At 40.6% G+C, this 24,079-nt stretch overlaps 2 protein-coding genes across 5 annotated transcripts in view; one reads left to right on the forward strand and one right to left on the reverse strand.

Annotated features, from left to right (window-relative positions):
- The window catches only part of pspc1 (paraspeckle component 1), a 177,448-nt gene extending 162,439 nt beyond the window's left edge, over positions 1–15,009 (forward strand). The window contains exons 9-10 of the mRNA XM_051926187.1: positions 13,713–13,785; positions 14,539–15,009. Of these exons, the coding sequence (XP_051782147.1) occupies positions 13,713–13,784 (72 nt within the window). The 3' untranslated portion in view covers position 13,785; positions 14,539–15,009. The remainder of the gene's footprint in view (positions 1–13,712; positions 13,786–14,538) is intronic.
- A 349-nt stretch (positions 15,010–15,358) lies between these two features.
- The window catches only part of mphosph8 (M-phase phosphoprotein 8), a 47,192-nt gene continuing 38,471 nt past the window's right edge, over positions 15,359–24,079 (reverse strand). For 2 of the 4 annotated variants that reach the window (XM_028800569.2, XM_028800568.2), the window contains exons 12-15: positions 22,782–22,912; positions 21,817–21,855; positions 18,838–18,921; positions 15,359–16,067 (exon numbers count right to left, since the gene is read on the reverse strand). In XM_028800569.2, the coding sequence (XP_028656402.1) occupies positions 16,026–16,067; positions 18,838–18,921; positions 21,817–21,855; positions 22,782–22,912 (296 nt within the window). In that variant the 3' untranslated portion in view covers positions 15,359–16,025. The remainder of the gene's footprint in view (positions 16,068–18,837; positions 18,922–21,816; positions 21,856–22,781; positions 22,913–24,079) is intronic. The other 2 variants (XM_028800571.2, XM_028800572.2) reach the window with 2 other exon arrangements.

The following is a 24,079-nucleotide window of genomic DNA, read 5'->3' on the forward strand; positions in this document are numbered from 1 at the left end:
TTTTTTTTTTTTTTGGTCAAAATGTTTTCAGTAAATGATTTGTATGCTATCTTGCCATCCCTTCTTTAAACACTTAACCTTCTAGCTTCAGATTTTGTGCAAGAATTCACATACATTTAAGTGTTGATCAAATGTGTTTCAGGATATTGAAGAAATGTATTGTAAATAAAAAGTACAACAGTTGGCTCTGTTTGTAATAAAGCACATAAAAATTAAATTTCGGCCGTATTTGTGGTATGCAGGTGTCACATTGCCTGACAGGCTGTATTTCTTTTATATCCCTGATAACTAGAGTTTGGCTTGCAGGAAATTGTAAGGGGGTAACATCAGTAAATTGGCACAAATGCAAATAGGATGAATGCAGCTATCGTTTTTTCTTTTCCTGTTCTTGAGTAATGGTAAAAAGCATTGATCCAAATAATAAAGGGTGGGATATAAAACAGTTTATGGAACATTTTAAGTATATTTACAGTACATTTGCTGCATTCTTGTCTCCTTTACCTGGAGAGGGTCAGGTGCCATCATGTTGGTCAGTCCAGGCCACACTCTTCCTAACAGTCACCAGGTTCTTCACAGAAGATTTCCAGCTGAGAGAGAGAAACTCACTACCATTTTATTTTGGGAATACAGTATGTAGTATTTGCATATTCTGGATTTACAAACTGAATGTGTACCCTCCCTATTAATATATATATCAGTGGAGTGATATCCACTGTATGTATTTATTTTCACACTGAAAGCGTTATGGTATATCATTTTATGTGGGAATTGCTTTTGCTTACATCCTTGTGTTGTCTAGGTGATCTTTCAACAAATACTAAATTCTTGTTTCTGTATCCTAGTAAGGAAAACATACAGAAACATTTGCTTAAATGGTCAATATAGGTTATCATTCATGGCAGCCATTTCTGAGATTCTATATCAGGAAACAAATGTTATGTAATTGTATCATGCATACTAAAGTGTTTTATCTGTTAATGGTTTATAACATGTACAACACAAGGTCTGTTGTCCAGGTGCTCATTCTGATGCTTCTAATGGTTGTCTCTACAAATTATTTTGTTCCATTTAAATTGTTCTTGTACTGTAGTTAAAGCAGTTGCTGCTATATCTAGTTTCCTAAAAATGAGATTTGAAATCTGCAGTAGTGCTATCAGTACATGTCAGTTTTTTAATCAATACAAAGATATTTGTTGTTCATGCAGTACATTTTGTTTATAATTATTTGAAAATAAGTGAATACAATAAGATGATTATCACATTAAAAAAATGTTGACAAGTTTTGGGTCATTCAACGCAAAACTGCTTTTATATATTCATACTAGTAGTGGATAACTAGAAGACAAATTTTCGATAATTGTTAGTGTGAGCACTGACGATTTTAAATAAAAAAAAAAAAACTAATGATGGGGGGGTGGGGAAGGACCATTCTTCCATGGTGACAGTTAATTTGAATTTGTTTTGTTGGAACATGCTAGGTGATTCATATTGTATAACAAAAACAACATTGATTTCAATAGAACATTTTCACACAAAGGCTGTAGCTCACATGGCTCTAAAAGTATAGAAACAAAAGGTCCTGGACTCAAGTCTCGAGTAGAAATGTGGATGGCTTCTCTGATGCACATAAAACAATTGTAGCTCATCTGTCAGAGGTTCGTGTCCTCTGGAGTCTTTCAGTTGGAATTTAATTGAATATCCTCACAAAGCAGAAATGGCTACCTTACATAACAATAGAGAACCATTTTAAACAGATTTTTATAAAATTAATTGAGCAAATGACTACTGTACTTCTATTTAAAGTCTTAATTGCAGTTTGTATTTTCTGAATAACTAAACTTTGCAGGTCTTTTTACTTTTTAATTACCTTGACTAGCTTTGTTTATTGTGATGTATACCTACTAAACCATTAATAAGAAACCATGTAAAGAATTTCTGTGATAATTCGGGTTTGATGTATTTTACTGTTGACAGCATTCTTGAGGGAGAGGTGCCAGCATATTCAATTCAGGACTGTTGAAAACTGACAGGATACTTGTGCATTAATTCAGTGCTTTACAAACGGTTAACCCCTTTCAGAGTTATACAGAGTTGAATCCAATTGTAGTTGAATACCCTTCAAGTGTGTATATGGATGTGTAAATGCCCGGACTACTAGGTTGCATAACCTTGTGTCTATAAACTGGGCTAGAAGATGAAAATTGTTAGCAAACTTTTTATACTGTCTACTCTTGTACTTACCTGCCCACAAATTAGTAAAAGCAGGACTCCTGTACAAAAAGCTCCAGATTTTTATCATGTACATTTGTCTCCTTATTAACACAATTTTGAATTTAGTGAAATTTAGAAAATTATTTGGGCATGTATCCCAGATCTCAAGAATTCCTAATTTGACACTGCAGTATGAATCTTACAGTTGGCAGTTAGTCTCTGTGGTCTGCTGCTCTTTTCAGAGTATTTCTACAGACAAGTCTTGCTCAGTGTTTAAACCAGTAGTTTCTAAGTGATCATTTTGGCTCCACTGTTGCTGCATAATTTTCTCTCCACCTAATTATGCTTAGAGGTCTGTAGTTTTATTTCAACAGTCAAAGGTTTCAAACAAAAAGCTGCTCTTCAATTTTAATAATTCATTATGCTGTGATTATTTTGCCCCCTCGCCTTTTGTTCTAAATACTTGTGACTTTATTGCCTTTTGGCTTTAGAGTCCTAATGCTAAGTCAAGTCTGCACTTCTTTGTTGGAGGCTACATTACCTACAGTGTGATGGTGTATCCTTATTGAGTTTCTTCAAATTTGTGTACCCATTGTCAAATGGGTGCTTTGTTGAAAGAAGATTCCTGGAAGGTAATTTGTGACAATTTGAAGGTCTATTATTATTTTGTAATTGGTCAGTGCAGATACTTCAAAAGTAACAATATAAATGTTAACAGTTCTTTTGTCATAAATGTTTGTTAAAGCGTTCCTGAAAGAATGTCAGCTACATGTGTATTGCTAACAAGCTCCTGTAATGACAGCAAGATTATTAATGGGCCCACACTAAAGATTTTTCAGTGTAAAGCATGTAGTCTTACAAGTCACTCATAGCCTTGTTATTTTTCCTTCTCTTTCAAGCAATAATTTCAAAAAGAAACTACACATCCATACAAATCTTATTTTTGTAAAACCACCTTAACAGAGCCTGCTGCAGAGTCTCTCCAGAATGGACTTTAGAATCTGATGATCTACCGGCTTAGAGTTTGGGAGCATGTGCCGATTGATTACAGCGCATTACCGTAACCACCACATGACAAACCACCTGGATTGTGACCCGAGTGCAACCATCCAATATGGGACACCCCAGCACCATACTGGAAAAGTGTGAGGTTTCTTACAGTGGCAGGAGTGCCAATGCTACCACCAGCCTCCAAATTTTCCCTTGCACGTTGGAGGACCTGCTTGCAGGGCTGGATGCAGATTAACATCATGGCCAGGACTAAGCAATTGCAGGTTAAGGGCCTTCCGTGTTTATATGGGATTTGAACTGGCAACCTTCCAGTTGCTACAGTTTGATGTTTTAGAAATGTATTTTGCAAGTTACATTTCATCAACTGACTTATTTCTACTCAAAAACAAACCAGACCAGTCTTGATGATAGCCAGCTGCCCAGTAATGTGTGTGTGTTTTTTTTTCTAGACATCATTTGACTTTATTGAAAGTTAAGACAAAAACTTAGGATGTTGTTTTTTGGCAGTGAAATTGCCACCAGATTCACTACAGCAAAATCTGTTCCACATAAATGTTGGTTTCACAAATGGAGTGTACATGTGAATAAATTTGACAAGTAGGAGAAAATTGTAGCATAGAAAACACTACAGGCAGTGGACAAATTAATAACTGGAGTGCTGTCATGCAAGTCCTGGACTATGTGTAGTGGGATATTGCAGCATTGTTCAGGAAGAAAAACTTTGAGTTCTTTGACAGTTAAAGGAGGTCGAAATCTCCTCTGCATTTCATAAATTCCCATAAAGGTTCAATGATGTTTAAACATAGCAATTAAGGAGGCCATGAGAGGCATTTAAGTTCATCCTGATCTTCATGACTTCACCCTTGAATTAGTTTACTTGTGATTATTTGGACATTGTTATCCTGGATTAGGGGAACATCATAAGGAAATGATGTTTGTGCCATAAGATGAATGTGATCCTGTAAAATAGCCTCATATTCCTTGTCCTGTTACAGGACTGTGCAGAGCAACGTGCGGACCTAGTGATGTTGAGATGATTGTCCATACCATTATTTTCAGGAAAATGTGATGCTTACACAAGGTTAGAAATTGACCTTGCACACAGAATATTTCTAAAAGGCAGCTTATCTTTGTGATGCTCTTGATGTAGTTTTCGTAGACACCGAAACACAGAGGTGCTGAATTAATGCTGTGTTGATGGTCTCTTCATTGGAGAGCATCAGTGTGCAACCACTACTGTGCTTGATGCACATGTCCATGTATGAAGTATGTGGCTATCATTTTTGAGCCTAATCCCCTTGATGTATAGCAATTTGACATTTTTTTGTGACTGAAATTAGTTGAAATACAGGCACCAACTATTTGGCGTTTTTACAAATCCAGTTGCTTTGAAAACACCACTCTGCATATGACAATAGTACTACAGCTACTAGTCAGGCCTTTTTTGTGGCTGACATGATGCTAATTGCTGGTCATCCCATTTTGACTCACCTTTGTAGCTGCATTTGTAGTTATGGTTTAATAACTTTAAAACTTTCATTTGTTGTTTATATTATTTTGCCCTGTACACAATGAGTAGAAAAGTTTAAAAAAAAAAAACTTCAATATTGTATGGTTTGTTTTTGTACTGCTGACTTGTGTATTAAACATCCTGTATCTCTTACTAGGTGGTGGTCTGTATAGAACTGCACCTTCTCCATGGGTCTGGGGTGGGGTTTCTTCTCACATTGTCAGAGGTGTGTGCATTGGCCTATATGTGACAGACACCAGGCTAAACTTCTAGAGCACAGATGAATGGATCCTGCAACAAACTGATGCATTGTCTGGGGTTGGTTGTGCTCCTGAAGTAAATGAAGCCGGTTTTGGAACCTTAAATGTAAACCTTAAACACAATGACTTGCAAAGATGTCCCTAATTTAAATGGTAATGACATGTTCAGCAAGGCCAAGCAATGCAATTCACATCCTCTGCATTTTACACAGCTTGGGTAGTGCCATTTTGGACAGTGATCACAGGCAAACTGAAGCTTTTGCTTGGAGTTTTTCAACATGAATGATTAAGTTTAACTAATGAATTAAAATGGTTACATGTTGGTGAATACAAATTTAATCCCAATAAAATACAATTTGACTAAATCCAAGTCCCGATTTTATATTGCACACATTTGTTTTCAGTTGGGATGTTCTCCCAGATGCATTTTGGGGTAGTCATAATTTTGAACAAATGTGTTCATTTTTTAGAGGAATGTCCCCTGCTGAAGCCTTACTGGAATAAAACACTTTTTTTATATCAGATGTTGTAATTTCAGTAATCTCTAAGCAACTGGTGCTGTTTGGTGTAATAATGGAGAAGTCTTTTAACCAAACAATTCATTTGAATCATGTGCTATCTTGTCTTGGCTGACTTAAAGAATCCGGACTCACCTACCATAGCACGATGGGGAAAAGATGTCTTGTTTTACTTAAAATGAAAGATACAAATGTGGTGCAGTCCCAAGATTGTGCAATGCAATCATTAATCACTAATCTATGTGGCACGTTTTCATACAGAAGTGTGGGTTGAAATGTTTTACAAGTTACAATAGATAAAGTACAATGGGGTTGGGGGACTGATGGTTATAGTGGCGGATCTAAAAGTATATTCCACGGTCAAAATTCCAGCCATCACAGATGCTAGTGGCAGTCATTTTCTGCTAGTTCCAGGGCCAAAATCAATTAATGTTACAATTTAAGTCTTTTTTTTTTTTTAACAATGTATTTATTATATGAAAGTATTTTATGTATACACTCCCAGCAGTTTGAAAAGTTTGAAGTGGCAGTTTCCATGTCCCTGCAGAAGTATTGTAGCAGGCGGAGGTTATCTGCCAGAATTAAATATAAATGAATCACAGTAACATGCCTCGATCCAGGATAAGACACTCAGGTTATCTGTCTCTTTCATAGTCTAAGGGGTGAGAGATTTGCAGGCAGTCGTTACTTTAGGACCCTTTTGGTTCTCCCTGCAGTTCCACATATCTGGTCCTTGCACCTGGTATCAGAACTTTTACCAGGGTTGGTTACCTAAACCCTGCTTTGCCCTTCAATGAAATCCCTAAGTTGTGCCAACTGAACTTCTCACACCAGAGTAAGTCCCTATACCAAGTTAATATTAAAAGAGCTTAAAATATTTGAGAAACAAAAAAAGATTAAATGCAAAATACAGTATTCGTAACAATAATATTTATTCATTCCATAGTCTGGCAATAAAGACACAGATTCAGACCTTCCTCCATCTTCAAAATAATCTGTCAATCTTTAATTTTCATTCTGCTTATATAAGAAAACCTTTGTTTCACATTGTTCAGATCCTTCTGCTTCCTAAGTCCTGAACCACACTGGACTTGCCTTTCAATAACTAGGTAGTTCTCCTTTTAAAATAATCAGTTGTTTCTTATGTCTAACAACCCCAAACACATAATTAAAATAGAAATTACTTTACACAAGTAGTAATTGCCTATTTCAACATTCATACATTGTGAGCTTCTTAATATTTTCTGAAAAGCATGATCTGCTTTAAAGAATTCTATCCATTTAAAGTATAATACTTGAATGATAAAATACTAAATACTTGAGCAAATTTTAACAGAAAAGTCTGCTTAGTTTAGAGGTTCAAATCTTTTGGGGGAGATCTTGACACAAAAAGAAGAATGGTTTTAAACTGATTGATTTTTAGTTCCCTTTATTGCTTAAATGTCATCTGCATTTTCACAAGCTGATCTGAATATGTTTTTGCCCAAGTCCTCCCATTCCAATTTAGTGCCGATTCGGTTTTTATGCTGCACTTTCAGTAGTGAGCCAGGGTGGTCTATCTGTCTCGACAGTGCCTGAAAGCAGTACATTTCAACATTAAAATTAAATATGTATCTTGCACATAAGGATTTGTCAGAAAATGACAATTTAAATCCAAAAGTAATATCTTCAAATTAAGAAAATGTTTCTATCCATCGATCTTCTAAACCTGCTTTATCCTATGTTTGTATCTACTTTTCCTCAGATGATTTTATTTTTCGCCTTTTTAAGGTGCCTTAGTTGCTTGTTAAGCTTACTTTCAGAATAAAGTCAGAAGGATGCTTTTTTTTGTCCGGGGTGTGGGAGTTTTGCTTGACCCTTGAGTGATCTAAACACATGCTGTTTGACAGTATAGCCTTTGAAAGTTCTCATAAATTGTTTATTGATCGTAGCCTTGGTCACAATGGGATGTCCATTTTACATTAAATTTGTACATTCCATTTACATTAAATCCAATTTATAGTTACATTACATTTTACTTTAAATTTGTAATTTGTTTTCTTTGTAAACTGCTTGGCCCTTTGTAACTGGGTAAGCCAAGACAGCTGCACATTATCAGAATGCATACTTCTCAGTCCATACGAACCACGAGCTGGAGAATCAGGACATAAAAATGTTAAGTGTTCAATAAAAGACAGATAACGTGTCCAGGAATGCAGCAGGTGACGTGAGCTACGTTTTACCCCAGTACTTAACCATTTTTATAGATATTAGTGTAGTATCTGACACCAAAAACATTCAACGTACTAGTTTGGGAAGTAACTTGCAAGAGAAATAAAAGAACGTTTACATTGACGAACATCGTTTTCGTTTTTCAGTGGCCGGTACGTTTTCGTTTTAAGCAAAGATGCTGTCATTTCTTCCACGTCTCTGGGCGGTTTTAATCAAAGATATTGGAAACTTATCCGGCGACGTCTTTAAGTTCCCGGATGCGTTCTCTATGAAGATTGCGGCTGTTTTAGTAGATGTAGTAGACGCCCAAATCTCGTCGACAGTGCTACGTAGTGAGGCGAATGGATAACAGAATCTGTGAAAGTCTGACCGGTGGACCGCTGCAGTCTAGTGGCAGTTTGCGTGTGCGCGTTCACGCGAAATGAGTGGGATAGCGACACAACAGGTGCACGTGACTCGCCTCTTTGTGGGCGCGCGTATAGCTAGGAGTGTGCTGAAGCGGAAGACTAACAGGCATGCGCAGAAAGTATGAATCTGCGTGACACGCCACAGCGTAGCACGTAAATCCAGTGTAGTTAAGAAATTGACATCAATCTACTTCTAGATATGCAGTCCTTCCATTCTGCTCATACCATCAGTTTTTATGATGCTCACTTTCACCTCACGTCGGAGGGGCGGTTTGGGACACTCAGTGTTGGGAACTACGAGCCAGGTGAAAAGAAAGCAACGAGCTTTTGTGCATCTTGCCCTCCTTTGTAACAAGCACAGAGACCACACGGGAGGGTCGGGTCTAACTCGGTCTGGCACCACTGCGGCACCCTGGGTGAACAGTGGTCGACGACGTGAGCATCCTGCCACATTTTCAAACCGGTGAAGCGAGCCGAGAGGTCACCAACACGCACTTTTCCGCTCAGAAGCAATTTTAAAGTGTTTTTTTTTTTTTTGGTGTTGTCTTTCCTCGCCAGACGTGAAGCTTTATTCTTTATGGGTTGTCTAGTTGACTTGGCCGGCTTCCCCTTTCTTGACTGCACTGTCATCCACTCCACCCGGCATGACAGCCTTTATCCATTACGCCGCTGAGTTAGGTGCATTAAAACGGGCGTTCCGTTTATTTTGTAATTTCTCTTTTAACGGAGTAAAGAGCAGACGAGCGGCTCCGGGATGCTATTGAACCAGCTTGATGGACGCGGACAGCCTGCAAGAAAACGATGGCGACCCGGTGGGCTAAGAGCAGCAGTCGTGGCGTGTGTTCAGTAATATCACCACGGTTTGCATGCATGGGTGGACGAATGAGTAATATTATGCGGGAACCTTCACACAGTTTCCATGATGGTAAGGTACGCTTTGCATTATTTAATGGGTGCACACGGTGGCGCAGTGATGAGTGCAGACGACTTGGCAAGTTCTCGGGGTGCAGCTTCGGGGTTGAAAATGGGGCCATATATGAATAGTAAATAAAAAATTAATTTCAAGCAGTAATAGCCACTAGCAACACTAGTAGTGTCTTGTGTGTGTCCTTAAGTAAAATTAATGGTATTGTGATGAAAGAACGGGCATCAGTCACTCAGAAAACATGAAAATCTCTGGGTGGGTCCAGAAGACGTTTGACTGCTTTGTGTGTATTTATAAAATATATGTGCTAATTTATCCAGAAGAGTGTTGAGTGCGCCGGTGTGGGTTTTTCTCTTGCATCTCAAAAGATGGGTATTAGTGTGTTAGAAGTCCTGCCACTCAGCCCAGATAGCACGTCTTCATTCACTTGTGAGTCTTTCGATGCTATACTTAACGACAGTTAGAAACTTTGCGACAGAAGTAATGTTTCAAAAGTAATTAAAAGTCTGCTTTTACATATTCTTGTTTTTGTTTTGTAAATAAATGCAAAAAACGAACATTTTCTCTTGCCTGTGGCGGGGCTATAACACACAAGTACCAAATGTTTGTGGGCCTTCTGACTAACTGGCACCTCATTCCTACCTGCTTCCTTCAGCCCACGTAGGGCAGGTCGGGGAGCTGGCACTGGTACAGCACGTTGCCACACCCACCACACAAAAATACAAATTGGGACACCCCCCCCCGGCAAATATGCAGTCCAATCCCACCCCCCGGAAATCACCATCTATCTGCCATAGCCAGGTGTTATGTGGGCATCCCCTCACCTTCAGGGAATCGCACCATAATGTGCCTCATTCGGGACCCAAGGATTCTCCAAAAAGAGACAGTAGCGAAGGAGTCCAGTCTTTGTTTCAGTGACTGGATAGCGGCCATGTCTCGCAACCATATAGCAAAACAGGAAGCACATGTCTTTGCAGTAGGATGAAGGTACAAGTCTTTAGCCATTGTGGCCATGAAATAAATTGTTTTTGAGAATGTTACATGAAGTTTGCTGTTAACATTCCTGTAATCCCTATGTCTGTGATTGTGTTTTTTGGTTGAAAGTCATGCTGCATCAGAACTTAGAAGTATCTCTGCAGTAGTGGGTACAGAGCCAGGGCAGTTCTGGTCAGAATGCCAGTCCGTTAACAGTTGCATTTGGATGTGGAATTAAAGTTCAATATCTAGAGAAGAGCAAATGACATCCTGTGCCCTGATGTCCTTCAGTGTGCATGTTCTGTGTTGCCAAGGTTCTGTGTCGTCCTCGAGATGCTGACATGTCTGCTTGTTGTTGTGCCCAGAGAGGAGCCCTTTGCCAATTCTTCGGTGTGTATTATGGTACCGATTAGACTCGAAAATTGGACTTTTCTTTGGGGTTCACTGGTCATTATGCACCCTTTACTTTCACCCTCACCCTAGTTGTCATATTTAAATTTTTGTTGATCTGTATATATTGTTTCAGTTTGCTAACTTCAACCCCCCCCCCCCAAGGGGAGTGAGTCAGATTTGAGTGGAAGTGGCCCCCTTTCTCATCCTGATGAGTTTATACAGTATCTCACAAAGTGAGTACACCCCTCACATTTTTAAAATATTTTATTATATCTTTTCATGAGACAACACTGAAGATATGACACTTTGATACAATGTAGACAGTGTACAGCTTGTATAACAGTGTAAATTTGCTGTCCCCCCCCAAAATAATTAATGGCTGTGAGTTGAGTGTCTAAACCGGGGGCAACAAAAGTGAGTACACCCCTAAGTGAAAAATGTCTAAATTGTGCCCAAAGTGTCAATATTTTGTGTGGCCACCATTATTTTCCAACATTGCCTTAATCCTCTTCCACTCCTCCATGACGACATCATGGAGCTGGTGGATGTTAGAGACTTTGCGCTCCTCCACCTTCCGTTTGAGGATGCCCCACAGATGCTCAATAGGGTTTAGGTCTGGAGACGTGCTTGGCCAGTCCAGCACCTTTACCCTCAGTTTCTTTAGCAAGGCAGTGGTCGTCGTGGAGGTGTGTTTGGGGTCATTGTCATGTTTGAATACTGCCCTGCGGCCCAGTTTCCGGAGGGGATCGTGCTCTTTTTCAGTTTGTCACAGTACATGTTGGCATTCATGGTTCCCTCAATGAACTGTAGCTCCCCAGTGCCGGCAGCACTCATGCAGCCCCAAGCCATGACATTACCACCACCATGCTTGACAGTAGGTAAGACACACTTGTCTTTGTACTCCTCACCTGGTTGCCGCCACACACACGTTTGACACCATCTGAACCAATTAAGTTTATCTTGGTCTCATCAGACCACAGGACATAGTTCCAGTAATCCATGTCCTTAGTCTGCTTGTCTTCAGCAAACTGTTTGCGGGCTTTCTTGTACATCATCTTTAGAAGAGGTTTCCTTCTGGGACGACAGCCATGCAGACCAGTTTGTTGCAGTGTGTGGTGTATGGTCTGAGCACTGACAAGCTGACCCCCACCCCTTCAACCTCTGCAGCAATGCTGGCAGCACTCATACGTCTATTTTCAAAAGACAACCTCTGGATATGACGCTGAGCATGTGCACTGAACTTCTTTGGTCGACCATGGCGAGGCCTGTTCTGAGGAACCTGTCCTGTTAAACCGCTGTATGGCCTTGGCCACCGTGCTGCAGCTCAGTTTCAGGGTGTTGGCAATCTTCTCATAGCCTAGGCCATCTTTATGTAAAGCAACAATTCTTCTTTTCAGATCCTCAGAGAGTTCTTTGTCGTGAGGTGCCATGTTGAACTTCCAGTGACCAGAGTGTGAGAGCGATAACACCAAATTTAACGCACCTGCTCCCCATTCACACCTGAGACCTTGTAACACTAGCGAGTCACATGACACCTAATTGGGCACAATTAGGACATTTTTCACTTAGGGGTGTACTCACTTTTGTTACCAGTGATTTAGATATTAATGGCTGTGTGTTGAGTTATTTTGAGGGGACAGCAAATTTACAGTTATACAAGCTGTATACTGACTACATTGTATCAAAGTGTCATATCTTCAGGGTTGTCCTATGAAAAGATATAAAATATTTACAATAATGTGAGGGGTGTACGCACTTTGGTGAGATACTGTACATAAACTGTCTGGATTTGATATGATTGGAGGACTGTTGCTTGAAGGACATTTTCTGGGGAAGGACTGGGATTACAAACAAGGCACATCCCAGACCACTGGAGTCTGTTGAGCAGGTTCGGTTACACCTTAGTCACATATCTGACTTGTAGTTGCTGATCTTTTTGCAGGACTCCACAATTCGCCTGACTGAACAGCGTTCTGTGCTGATCGTCCCACACTGTTGAGCTCGCCACTGATGTGCTCCCTGATGGAGCCGCTGTAGCATTAAGTGTTAACCGCTTCAGCAATTCTGCCAAAATTTTGCCCACCCCAAATTTTCCCATTTTATTATGCTACATAAAGGACGAGACATCAGACAGATGATTCACTTCTTTTTCCTCGACCCAAAACACTTTTTTTTTGTTCTTTGTTGCTACATTCTCTGCATTGTCTTTCCTGAGGAGTACATAACTAAAGCCAGTCCAGTATGTCGGGCCGAGGCACTGGGTATATAACATCACATAAAGAGCCCCACAGACGCCTGCCACTGACTTGCTAAGATTACATAAATGAAGATTAGGACAGACAATCACTGCAAAAGCAGACCGGCAAATTCTTCCAGTATTTCATTCCAGGCGTTTCCTTGCATATTGGATGTCACTTTCCTGTGGTGGTCTCAAAATGTATTTTTCATGGTTTAAGTGAAAAGAGCTTGAAGGCAACCACTGGCTTGCCAAGTGTATATTTTAAAGGCGCAACCCACGCTCAGTTTAAAAGGCAGCAGAGTTGACTTCCAAGTGAGACACCCTAAAGGACGGTCCTGACTGGCACTCTCCTTCACCTGGGCTGCTGCTTCTCACACCACAAGGCTGTGCGTTGAAGTCCTGGCCCACTCGCTGGATGGCATTTTTGCCTGTTCTCCCGTCATCTTCCAGGATCTTTGGGTGGCCTAATTTCCTCTCCTACCACCTGGGGTTGTACTTTGAAGTGACAGCCCAGTGTCGGTTTAACTGCTGCGTGTGAATGGACTTGAAGTCCCAATTTATTGTCTCTTTTATTTAAAAAAACAAAAACCCACTACTGGTGGTACACAAAGGGATGGCTAACTGCAAGTGGGCAATGCTCATGATAATCTGCCCGTTTGAGGAGTCGGCCATCATAAAGTGGAACACTCGCGTCGTGTGCCGGCTTGACGGACAACAGGTGGTCTGGCTGTGGACAAACGGGTTTTCATTTTTACATTTTCTTTGTTTCCTTGAAATTCCTTCAATTTGCTTAGATGGCAATGAGAGGACGTGCTGGTCTTGATGTTACATGACTCTTGTCCAGACAAACATTTTTATAAAGCTGAGTTCCCTCTCGAGAGCGCAGGAGCTTTACCTTGGGGTCTGAGAATGACCTTCAGTATCCCAGTGAGTAGCTCGGTCATTTTATTTTCGTGCTGCTTTTATGACTGATGTTGTTTAACTGACCGTTACCTGCACATAACAAAGATGTTTATTCAGGTTATCACAGTGCAGTTCTGTTCTCATTTCAGCCATTCAGACACTGCAAGACAATGCTAAAGGAAGATGAAGCCTTCCCCAGCGTGAACTCCTTACAAATGTGATGTAAGCTTGTCAATTTTAAAATGACATTAATTTTAGGGGCTAACAATGCTGACACCTTTGCACTTCTTTCCTCAAATAACTTGCCTACTGTAAAATGTCTGAAGTTGGCCAAACCAGATTTCCACAAGTCCTATTAATATTACAGATCACAAAAAATGATAGCAAAATAACAGACCCAGATATATATGGCACACATCTTCTGGAAAGAACCACACTCACGTGCTTCCTATGGCCATCTGTGTCTCTTCTGCTGGCCCACAGCTCTCCCAGATCTGCCCTCTCCGCAAATGTTCAACCTCATCTCAGTGCTGGGCCAGTCTTGTCTTTTTGGGGACTTACTTAGGTCATTGTCCTGCTGGCAGACCTTCTGCCGAGGGTGGCTTCAGTATTTGTGCTCCAGAATGACACCACGTGCTGACACAGGGCACTCAGGATTGGGGACAGCAACACCCGAGTGTACCTCCTCAGTGTTTCATTGTAGGGACGGAGAGAAAGGGAACAATTAGGTCTTGGTGACCCTCGCTGGCAGCAGCACTCTCCTACTAGCAAGCCTTCCTTTCATTGAGTTGGTGACAAATGGTGGGAGTTGTATCTGAAAGCCGGTCTCAGTCCGCTTTCACCACCGTGCACTGACTACATGATCATGGACCTTTCAGTGCAAAGGTGTCAGTATTTCTGGCCACAACTGTTCATATTCAGGTGTAGGATGGCGCCGACGTGATGGTGTACTGATCTCTCCATTGTGTTTCACAGCTCAGAATTCTCCTCTTTATTGAGCCAAAACTGGAATTGTGAAGATGGCATCTCCTGTTGACAATGAAGATTGAGCTCATGGGGATGAAGGTGTCTTACAGTAACGACAGAATTAATGGTTGGTGTTTTTACTTCATTTTAGGAAAGTGGCATGGACCTTTTTTTTTTTTTTTTAAACTTGTATGGCACCTCTGCTTCAGGTGAGTCATGAAGTTCAACAGAGTTCATAATTCTCGCTCTAGTTACTTTAGCACTGTGACATTTTTAATATCGTCAATAAAGAATTGTGCATGACAGCACATACAACAGGTGCCCACCATAGGTTATAATGCGGCACAGGTGACATGCTCATGCCAGTCCAGCCTCTTGTGCCACTGCCTGGAGGATTTCTCCACATAAGGTAAGTAGACATCAGCTGTGGCCACTGTTGCCCTTCAGTGATATGCTATTAATGTATACACCTGATGCTGAATAAAATTCATAAAAAAGCAGTGTCTTTATTCTTTTCTTTTACCCAGAAATTAACCTTTGCCTGTTCCTCTGTCAGACTTTCATTATTGAAGTGGGAATTAAAAGGCTTCTACTTGCACTCAATAAAGCACATCGGTGCGAATGGACCACTTTAGACACACAAGTTCTGTTCTCTAAATCTCTACTCGCAGGACTGCTGTTAAAGATGAACCATTCGAATAAATAAACTCCCAGACTGCATCACAATCATTCTGTCACACACACGTCTGTCAGCTCTGATTGTCTTGGCAGCCCCCATTACTTGGGTCACCTTGCTGCCAACTCATTTTCCCCAAGATGCACAGCAGCAGACTGTTAAATTAGTTTCTGTATTAAGGTAAATATTAGGTACATTGTAGAAATTCATGTTAGATTTTGACAAGGGGATGCCCAAGTACATTTGCCCAAACTCTATGGTGCCTCACTGATAAGAGCCAAGATGAAGTGGCAGCAGCGCCCTGCAGGTGCTCTTTCACGGCCACTCATTCTGTACATTTTTACAAACACCAGTGGCCCCCCCCCCCCCCCCCCCCATCATTAAAAAGGGATTGCAACCTTTACACTGTACAACATTTTTTCTATATGAAAATGCATAAAGAAATCCACGTGTAATATCTGACATCTAACAGCAGCCGCAGCCAGTCTATTACATGTGGTCTCTTTAAACACAATGAAACAAACATGTCACATAGCAGCTTGTGTACAGGAAACAAAACACAAGGCCATCACTTAAATAGATTCCTCTTATAGTTACACATATGTACACAAACCTACTGTGCCCTGCCCATCAGCAGTAATGTTCCTTTGGTGCCAGTCAGTGTACTGGCATCTTTAAACCTGTCGATTCACACATGCAGTCTCGCCACGGCTCCAGTGATAAATGCGAGAGTTGCAAGGCAAAAACAGTCCGACTGAAAAGGGTGCTGCTGGTTTAGAAAAGTCCACAGATGACGGCCTTGCAGAATGTCAAGTGGTGGTCACTGCAGCTGAACTCGGTACGCCGTTATAATTAACTTCACCTACAAGGAGATTAAAGAGACAATCAAACGTCGCGGCTTGAGAAGGACGTGTGCATCGACAACACGCCATGTCTGCCACGGGCATGGATTACAACTTGTAGATACCAGTGCTAACAAAGTGACTTTAGAGGACATACCGCTAAGGAAAAGCAGCCATGACTGACAACGTCACGTGGAGACAATACTGAAATCAAGCCAGGATGAAATGGACACATTTAAAAAATGAAATGAAAGAGATGCAAATAAAAACTGAAGCAAAGATGGCTTTTAATTAAATAAAAAGTCTCTAATTATTGTGTGTGTAGAAGGGAATTCAGAATGAAATGTTTCTATATCAGATATATATATGTTCAGATATGAATACAGGTTAAACAATCTGAATGCTACGATCACATCTGTACTGTGTGGCGTTTTATGGTTTTAATATTTTTTGCTTTGCTGGCCTGCAGTGTTCTCTGTAAAGCATGAAAATGACTTTTGCAGGGTCCCTTGAGAGACCGTGTGTGAAAACCAAAGCTTTCAGTCAAATGTGACACAGGGAAACCCCCCCCCCCCCCCCCAAAAAATGGACAAAGTGATGAATTAATTAACAGATTAAAATAAGAGGAAAAAAAAAAAAAAAAGGAGTCGGGGCCCATGTCACATCACCTGTTTTACCAGTAACTCACATGACAAACGTGCACAAAGTCGCTTTGAACATGCGTGTTTAGGCCAGAAGACATCACTTGCTCCTTACCCATCTATCTCTTCTGTACCCTGAGGTGAACAAGCTGAACATCGCACTGCAACGATCTTCAAGTATCCTCTCTTTACTTGAGGCCATGTCACATTATAATGACAACTTCTCAAAAACCATTTTCAGTTGCAGCCATCATTTACATAACCTTAGTCAGTGGGAGGCAGTCGTGTAATCTGACACACACAACGACTCCCTGCAGCTAGTGTGCAACTCGCTACAACAAACTCGAGCAGGTGTACTTGGGTCTGTAGTCATAGGGTGGGCTTGGTACACACACACACACACACACACACACACACACACACGAGTTGATGGCCAATGAATGTTCATCTCAAAGTCCAATTCCCACAATGCAGCAACAAGGAGTAAGGATTGTGGGTGTTTTGATGCTGAACTCTGTCGCACAGCGCTGGCTCTGTCACAAAAAGGGGTCAGCATGGCTGTGCTGGAGGGTCTGCCCACAGTTGCTAAATCCGATTTGTCCAGTGACAAGACTGGCAACTGCAGTCGGCAAGTCCAATATACACCATGACTGGAAGTCATACAATGTGAGATCTCGACACGTTTATTGTGAACAATTTTTAAAAATAAATTTTAAAAAAACCTGAAATAAGTTTGAGTGTCTATCTAGAAGCTATTAAATTGTTACTACAGCATTGGCTACAGTTCATTCCATAACCACATGAGGGGCACTAAGCCACCCAAAAATGTGACCACAAATTTTTTTTTCATTATTTTAAATCACTTTATGCCAACTGAGCAGCCAAATTACAAACAACATATGGGCTATGGGCAAACGTGTGGACTGGCAGCCTCTGGCAAGGCGCTTTAATAACGGTAGGCCTTTACAGTAACAAAGCAGAACATCTTAAATAAGTCGCCTCTGTTCCTTTTTCATTAATAAGGGTGGCCAGCTTTTGCTTAATGCACTGGATGCTGAATAGTTAACAACAGGAAATCGGCGATCTCGACTTAAACAGCCATGACATTGTGGAAAGTTGACAACTTTCTTACTAAGGTGGGCAATTTGGGGGGGTCTTTGTGGGTTTGGATAATCTGTCCAAAACTGCAGTGTGAAGAGCTGCGTTTAAGATGGCAGCGGTCTGTTACCACACATGCCAACTGGATGATCCTGACAGGGATGTATAAAAGCAAATGTATAAAATGCCACACTACTCGTCTGTTTAGATCAGTGCAATGGAAGAGAAGCTGCTGTTCATATTCAAATGTCAGTTTTTGTTTTTGGTGATCCCTTCAACTTATAATCGAGTAGTGAGTGTCACGTGAGCCCACAGCTAGTGTGTAACTAGGAGTCACCCAGAAACCGTAAATGAGTGGCGAGGGTCACCCTTACACTTTCTAGCTGCCAGCTCATCCTCGGTAATTCATGACTGCTGGCTACCAAATGTGGAGCAGTGCCTACGCTTTTATTTGTATTTTTTTTTAAATAGAATGCGGAGGACCTCAGACCGTGAGCTGCCCAGCGTTTTCCCTTTCTCCACCTGCTATGCACGTTTTTGGTTTTGCCTTCCCACGTTGCTGTCCATGTGATATTCTGCTCGTTTCTCTGTAAGCTCACTACTGATTGGTTACTTGTACGACTCAGAAAATGTGGGCAACAGTCTTCTTCAAATCGTCCCACTTAGATTTGCCCCTTCAAGGGGTGTCCCCGTGGAATTTCCCCGACTTGGAAACTCGTGTGTCCAACAGCATGTGAACGCGGCCACAGTGTCGAATGTACACACGGCCAGCATGAGGGGTCTTCAGTGTAACAGAACACGCTGGCCTAAAAGTGGTCTTTCCAAACGTGTACGTGTTTGAGCTCAGTAAGAACACAGTGGGAATGAGACTGGGATGGACATGCAAGGTAAGAGGCCATCAACTTCAGCTAATGGATTTGGTTTACCATTAGAAAAAAATCAAGAAATGCACAGATGAGAACCATCAAGAATTAATTCTGTAAAGTTCTTTATCTATGTGGTGGGTCTCAATCCATTAAACAATAAATCACACAAAACTGCAAATACATACCTTTGCTGTTGGGGCTTCTGCAAATCTGATATACAACTTATTGAGACCCTGTACAGGACTGAACGAGTAAATGAAATGGCTATCCTGAAAAACAACGTAAAACATCATTAGCTTCAGGTCAGTTTGAACATCGAGCCACACTGCAGATTAGCACATGCAAGGAAGAAATTTCAGGGCCGTCTGTGCACACAATACCAGTGCTGCGGGTTCGTTTTTGGAATTTTATTTAGTGTTAGAATGAAGCTACACGTCTGCTGACGAGACGCACACACACAGTACACTCTCCGTCCATCTATGAAGCATGGAGTCTTCCTGCATTCTGGGTTAGCGGAGTCTGTTCACCGATTCATACCGCAGCGATTAGCTAATGTTTGAATTTTTATTTTTTTACCATTGGTTTTAAGTAGCATTTACTCTTCAGTTAATAAATTGAAACAATTTATTTTAACCATGTGCATGTACTGAAGTGGGCCGTAGTCCGTGATAAGCGTATCACTCTTTAGGGAGAATCCCTCCTTCTGACACAAAGGCGCAGCATATCTCGAGTATAGGGGGCAGCTTTGGTGTAAAGCACGGGTTGGGGGGTCCCCTTTATGGTCAGACTGAGTTGTGCCAAGCTGGGTGCCTCGGTCAATGTTTGCACAGCTCACTAAAGGGGTCCACAGAGGAGGGGGATATTGTACGTACTTGACAAGATTATTTTTTTCAGTGTACAGTGCTTAAAAAATGGAGATCATTCCAAGGCACAACATTAGGGCAGAGTGATGTCTAAATGCTCATTTCAAATAGCGACCGCGCTCGATACCATCACACGGGGTGCTTCGTGGTTGGAGATTAGCTGCTCTAACTACTGTACTGTACTGTACTGTGCTGTATGTACCGCACGAGGTGGTGTTAGCTCACAGACTGCTGAAACTCGGCACAAGTAGCGCTATACGGCAACGTTATTAGCACGATTCAAAGGTGATGAATTCCAAGTCCTTTGAAAATAGCTACAAATCACACCCCACCACACTGGCAAGGAACTCGAAAAGGAGGTCAGCCTCATCACGTGGATTTCAATAAACTTCTAATCAACAGGAAACTAGAACTGAAATACTTTTGGCTCATAGTGGCTAATTACTTCTACTCACTCAGACATGGTGTCCTTTGTTGTGGCTTGGCTGGAGCGCATATTTAGCCTTTTCTTATAAGGTGCACAAATGACAAGCCACAAAAAGCACAGAATGCCGAGAGCTGACGGGTACTGCTAACTTGCAAAATGCAACGTGCATGCAGGTGGACAAAGGCACTGCTTCAATAAATAGTGTAATCAGTTTATTTCAGATTTATTATCTTGTGTGTGTAAGCAGTGGCTGAAGTTGGACCTCCCGATTCATTATTAGTTTCACACAATGAGCCCCACTGAGGTCGCTCTGCATATATATTAGTAGATCTATCATCGGAGGGGGCTCACGTCATCAGAGGTGCCACCAGCACCAGAATCTCACTGCATAGGTTATGTAAATTCTAGCACCACATGGACAGGCGGACCCTGCCCAGAATAAGCAGGCTAGGAAAACGGATGGTGAGTGAAAAATATTGAAACATCGCTGACTGGGGGTGAGGACACTCGTGGTATGTAACCTGACAGTCAGGCAAGCAAATGAGCAGCTCGAGAATCCTCTTTAAAATGGCAAACCAGGCAAAGTCCGAAGAGAGTGTGGACACTTTAAGGAGAGTAAGCTACCTCAAAGAGTGCTGCAAAGACAAAGAGACCATGAGCACGCCTAGCAGCACACACCTGGGCTCTTCCCAGTCCAACTTTGTGTGGGACACACTGATCAGATGGCCTCGTAGTTTGGTGCGTTAGGTTTGGAGTGAAAGCACAAAATGTATTGACATCGACAAAGTGCCCAATTGCCAATGGACAGCATCATCGACCGACCATCTGCTCAGATCTGTAAACTTCAATGCTGTATGGAATACGTTTAAGAAATCCATAGTTCACTGTATAAAACGCTCCATAACTTTGTGATGGTACAAGATTACAGATCAAAATATTCTGTTCAAATCTGACTGAAGCCTCCACTTTGACAGATTCTGTTGCAGGGTGAAATTATACATACATGGGTCAAATCCTGTTAGAATGAACTCCGTTTTAACTAAATCCTCATTTAGATGATTTTTTTTCTGGCCAACTTCATATAGAGCGAATTAAAAAACCAACAGTGGCATTTGTGTAACTCAAGAGACAATCATCATTTTGGAAAGTCTGTGTGACGTGCATGGATCTCACGGAGCAACTCCCGACTGGAGGACTCCAACTCTCCACTTCTACTGTAATAATACGGACAATAAAGGGAACAAAGCCTAAACGACGAGAATTTTACTTTACAGAAGAAACTGGAGCTTCTTGCTGCCATTGATGCTGGCAAAAATTTAATAAAAAAAAAAAAGATGTCGCCATTGAGTTTCACATTCTAGTCGCTTTGTCAACGGACACATACGTATAACAAAATCCCCGACATAACAAATAGTTTATTCAATCCTGACCACTTCGTTCTAACGGAATTTGACCTAAATCATCATTCCTGCAAACTGCCTGTTTGAATTCAAAACAATGGCGTTTCCTCTAAAACCCTCAACAAAGGAAAAGTCAGGCATTAGAAAAGCAGCAACTGATCTCAGATACAAATGTTTTACTTGTGTACGACTGCATGTAGCATGTTTGAGTACAGACATATAAAAAGTAAACAGACATACAGTATTAGAAAAAGAATAAATATCCTAGCTAGGCAAGTTACCCCTGGTGCTGCTGTTTATAGGCCAAAACACTTGAAACTGACCTTGATAATGAGATCTGCACTATAATGGCTTCCTTGTCAGCGTTACACTCTGTATACGCCTTGTGGACAATACAAACACTCCTAGCCATTACCCAGTGACCGTACTGTAGAGGCACCATGAAATCCAGTGACGACTATCAAATGACCTTACCTTCAAAAAGAGGATATTCTTGTACTTGCCCACCTGTCCCTGGTAAAATAATATTAAAGTATATTACTTGAATAGCATTTTATCAATTTTAGAGCATATCCCATACTATGTTGCTTCCCATAAAATATGCCATCAGCATTTTTCCTTATTAGCATTGAGAATGGGCACTTGAAGCAGTTTAGTATTCGGTTACCCTTATGTACCCTGAACTCAGGTTGCCTTCAACAATTACATAGCAGTGGGAGGCTTGTGTGTTTGCAGGTAAAACTACAGCCAGCCAAAGATCTGTGTCCTTTTGTCCATTTTTCAATAAAAACCAAATGCCAGTGACTGTGTATCTACAGTAAAAACTCCTTCAGCCATCAGGAATCATAGTTTTGAAAGTCAAATGCTATTTATGTAACTTAAGGAGGGGTAATCGAAGGCTTATCTGGGTACATGTGCCCATCCCTAGTCCAAGAGTTCGATGCACAGTGCTCAAGATTGCTCAGTCCTAAAAGTAACGTTTAATGGTTTAATGCAATGAAGATGAACTCTGTTTATCTGATGTAACAGCTGGGACAAAATCCAACTTTTTAATTGATTCAACAAAAGCCCACAACACATCACGGGTCGATATCATATATCATGACAAATGCTTTGGATATCTTGGGAAAATGATCAGCTGTCCAGTGAAGCATCAGTTAACACTTGGATCTTCTAGAGCTTTTGAAATTCAAGGACTAATTTTATGAACTGTAAGTGTTGATTCAAGCAAGAATTACGTTTTTTTTTTTTTTTTGTCCACCATAACTATATACAGTTATATATTGGATGATTTCTCTCACAGAAACCATTATATTGCAGCAATAACATTTACATTATGGCTGTAAAATAATGTTTCAGGTATAAACAGCAGCAGAATTATTTTAAAATAGCCAGGGAGAATACTGAGAAGTTAGATTTCTGAAGAGAAATGCACTCACCAAAAAGACTGGGAGTTGGAATTTGTCATTAAGAATCACAGCCTGCACACTGCAGGGTCCACAAAGCCGAGCTGCTATTTCAGTACCATTGAAAAAATTGGCATGTAGAATGAAGAGAAGAGTCCCAGAACCTGTAATTGGGAATGAAATTAGCAAAGAAACAGAAAGTCATTTCAGTCCTGAATGAAGTGAATACTGTAAACAAAAGGACCCCAGACTTCAGATAGCGTCAGTTTTTATTACCACGCTTCTTTTAACTTCACCTGTTTGTTGTCTGGTACAAATCTTGTAATCGATATTTAACCCACTTCCTATTGTCCAAATGACTTGAAATACTGCACACTTACTCGCTTCTGATGACAATACATGAATCAATAACCAGTTTCACTAATTGATCAATTAATCCATGTTAATTAAGAAATGAAATTTTCATATGAAGAAAAGTTTAAGATTTCACCAATAGATGGCGCTAGTAACGAAGAGCAATAGTAAAAGAAATCTTAAAATATTTATTACAAAATTATACTAAAAGCCTAAGACTAAAAAGTTGAAAATTATATATATATAAAAATACTTTTTAAAAACCACGCTTATATTATGTTAAGAAGTGTACTAAAAAGTAAAAAATAAGTCTCTCATACATCACTCGTAAAATAAAAGCTGAGCACTTTTGCTAAGATTTTAAGAAGTGTTTTTTGAATGTTGATTGATGAGGAGCACCTACGCTTTTATTTTACGAGTGATGTATGAGAGACTTATTTTTTACTTTTTAGTACACTTTTTAACTTAATAAGCGTGTTTTTTAAAAAGTATATATTATTTTCTTATTTAACCTCCCTTACGTCAAGCCAAACAAATAAAAAGCATCTTATTTTAACTCTGTTGGCTGAAAAGCAATATATAGATAAATGTAACAATAATGGAATACAATTCACAACAGATACATTTCTGCAAACTACAACCATGGCTTCATTTAAAGGCTAATGTCAGATTATGCACCGTTTCCAGTCTTTCTCTCATAGCCTTCATTTACATAATCTTGACGCTCCTGTGATTCCCTGCAATCCACTAATAAAATCTAACAGCTCTGATTTTGTCCCAAGTCACAGGAGCAGACTGTGTGCATGAGAGAGGATAACCAATGAATGCTCATCCTGAAGTACAATGCATATGAATCAGTGACAAACAAAAATAAGGAACACGGTGTTTGGAACCTCACAAGCAGAAGAGAACCTCGCCTGTCTGAGGTCTCGTGTTTTAAGTACCACGACAGGATGGAAAAAGAAGAAGGAGCAGAG

The sequence above is a fragment of the Erpetoichthys calabaricus genome, chromosome 4 (genome assembly GCF_900747795.2).
Source record: "Erpetoichthys calabaricus chromosome 4, fErpCal1.3, whole genome shotgun sequence".
NCBI classification, from domain to species: Eukaryota; Metazoa; Chordata; class Cladistia; order Polypteriformes; family Polypteridae; genus Erpetoichthys; species Erpetoichthys calabaricus.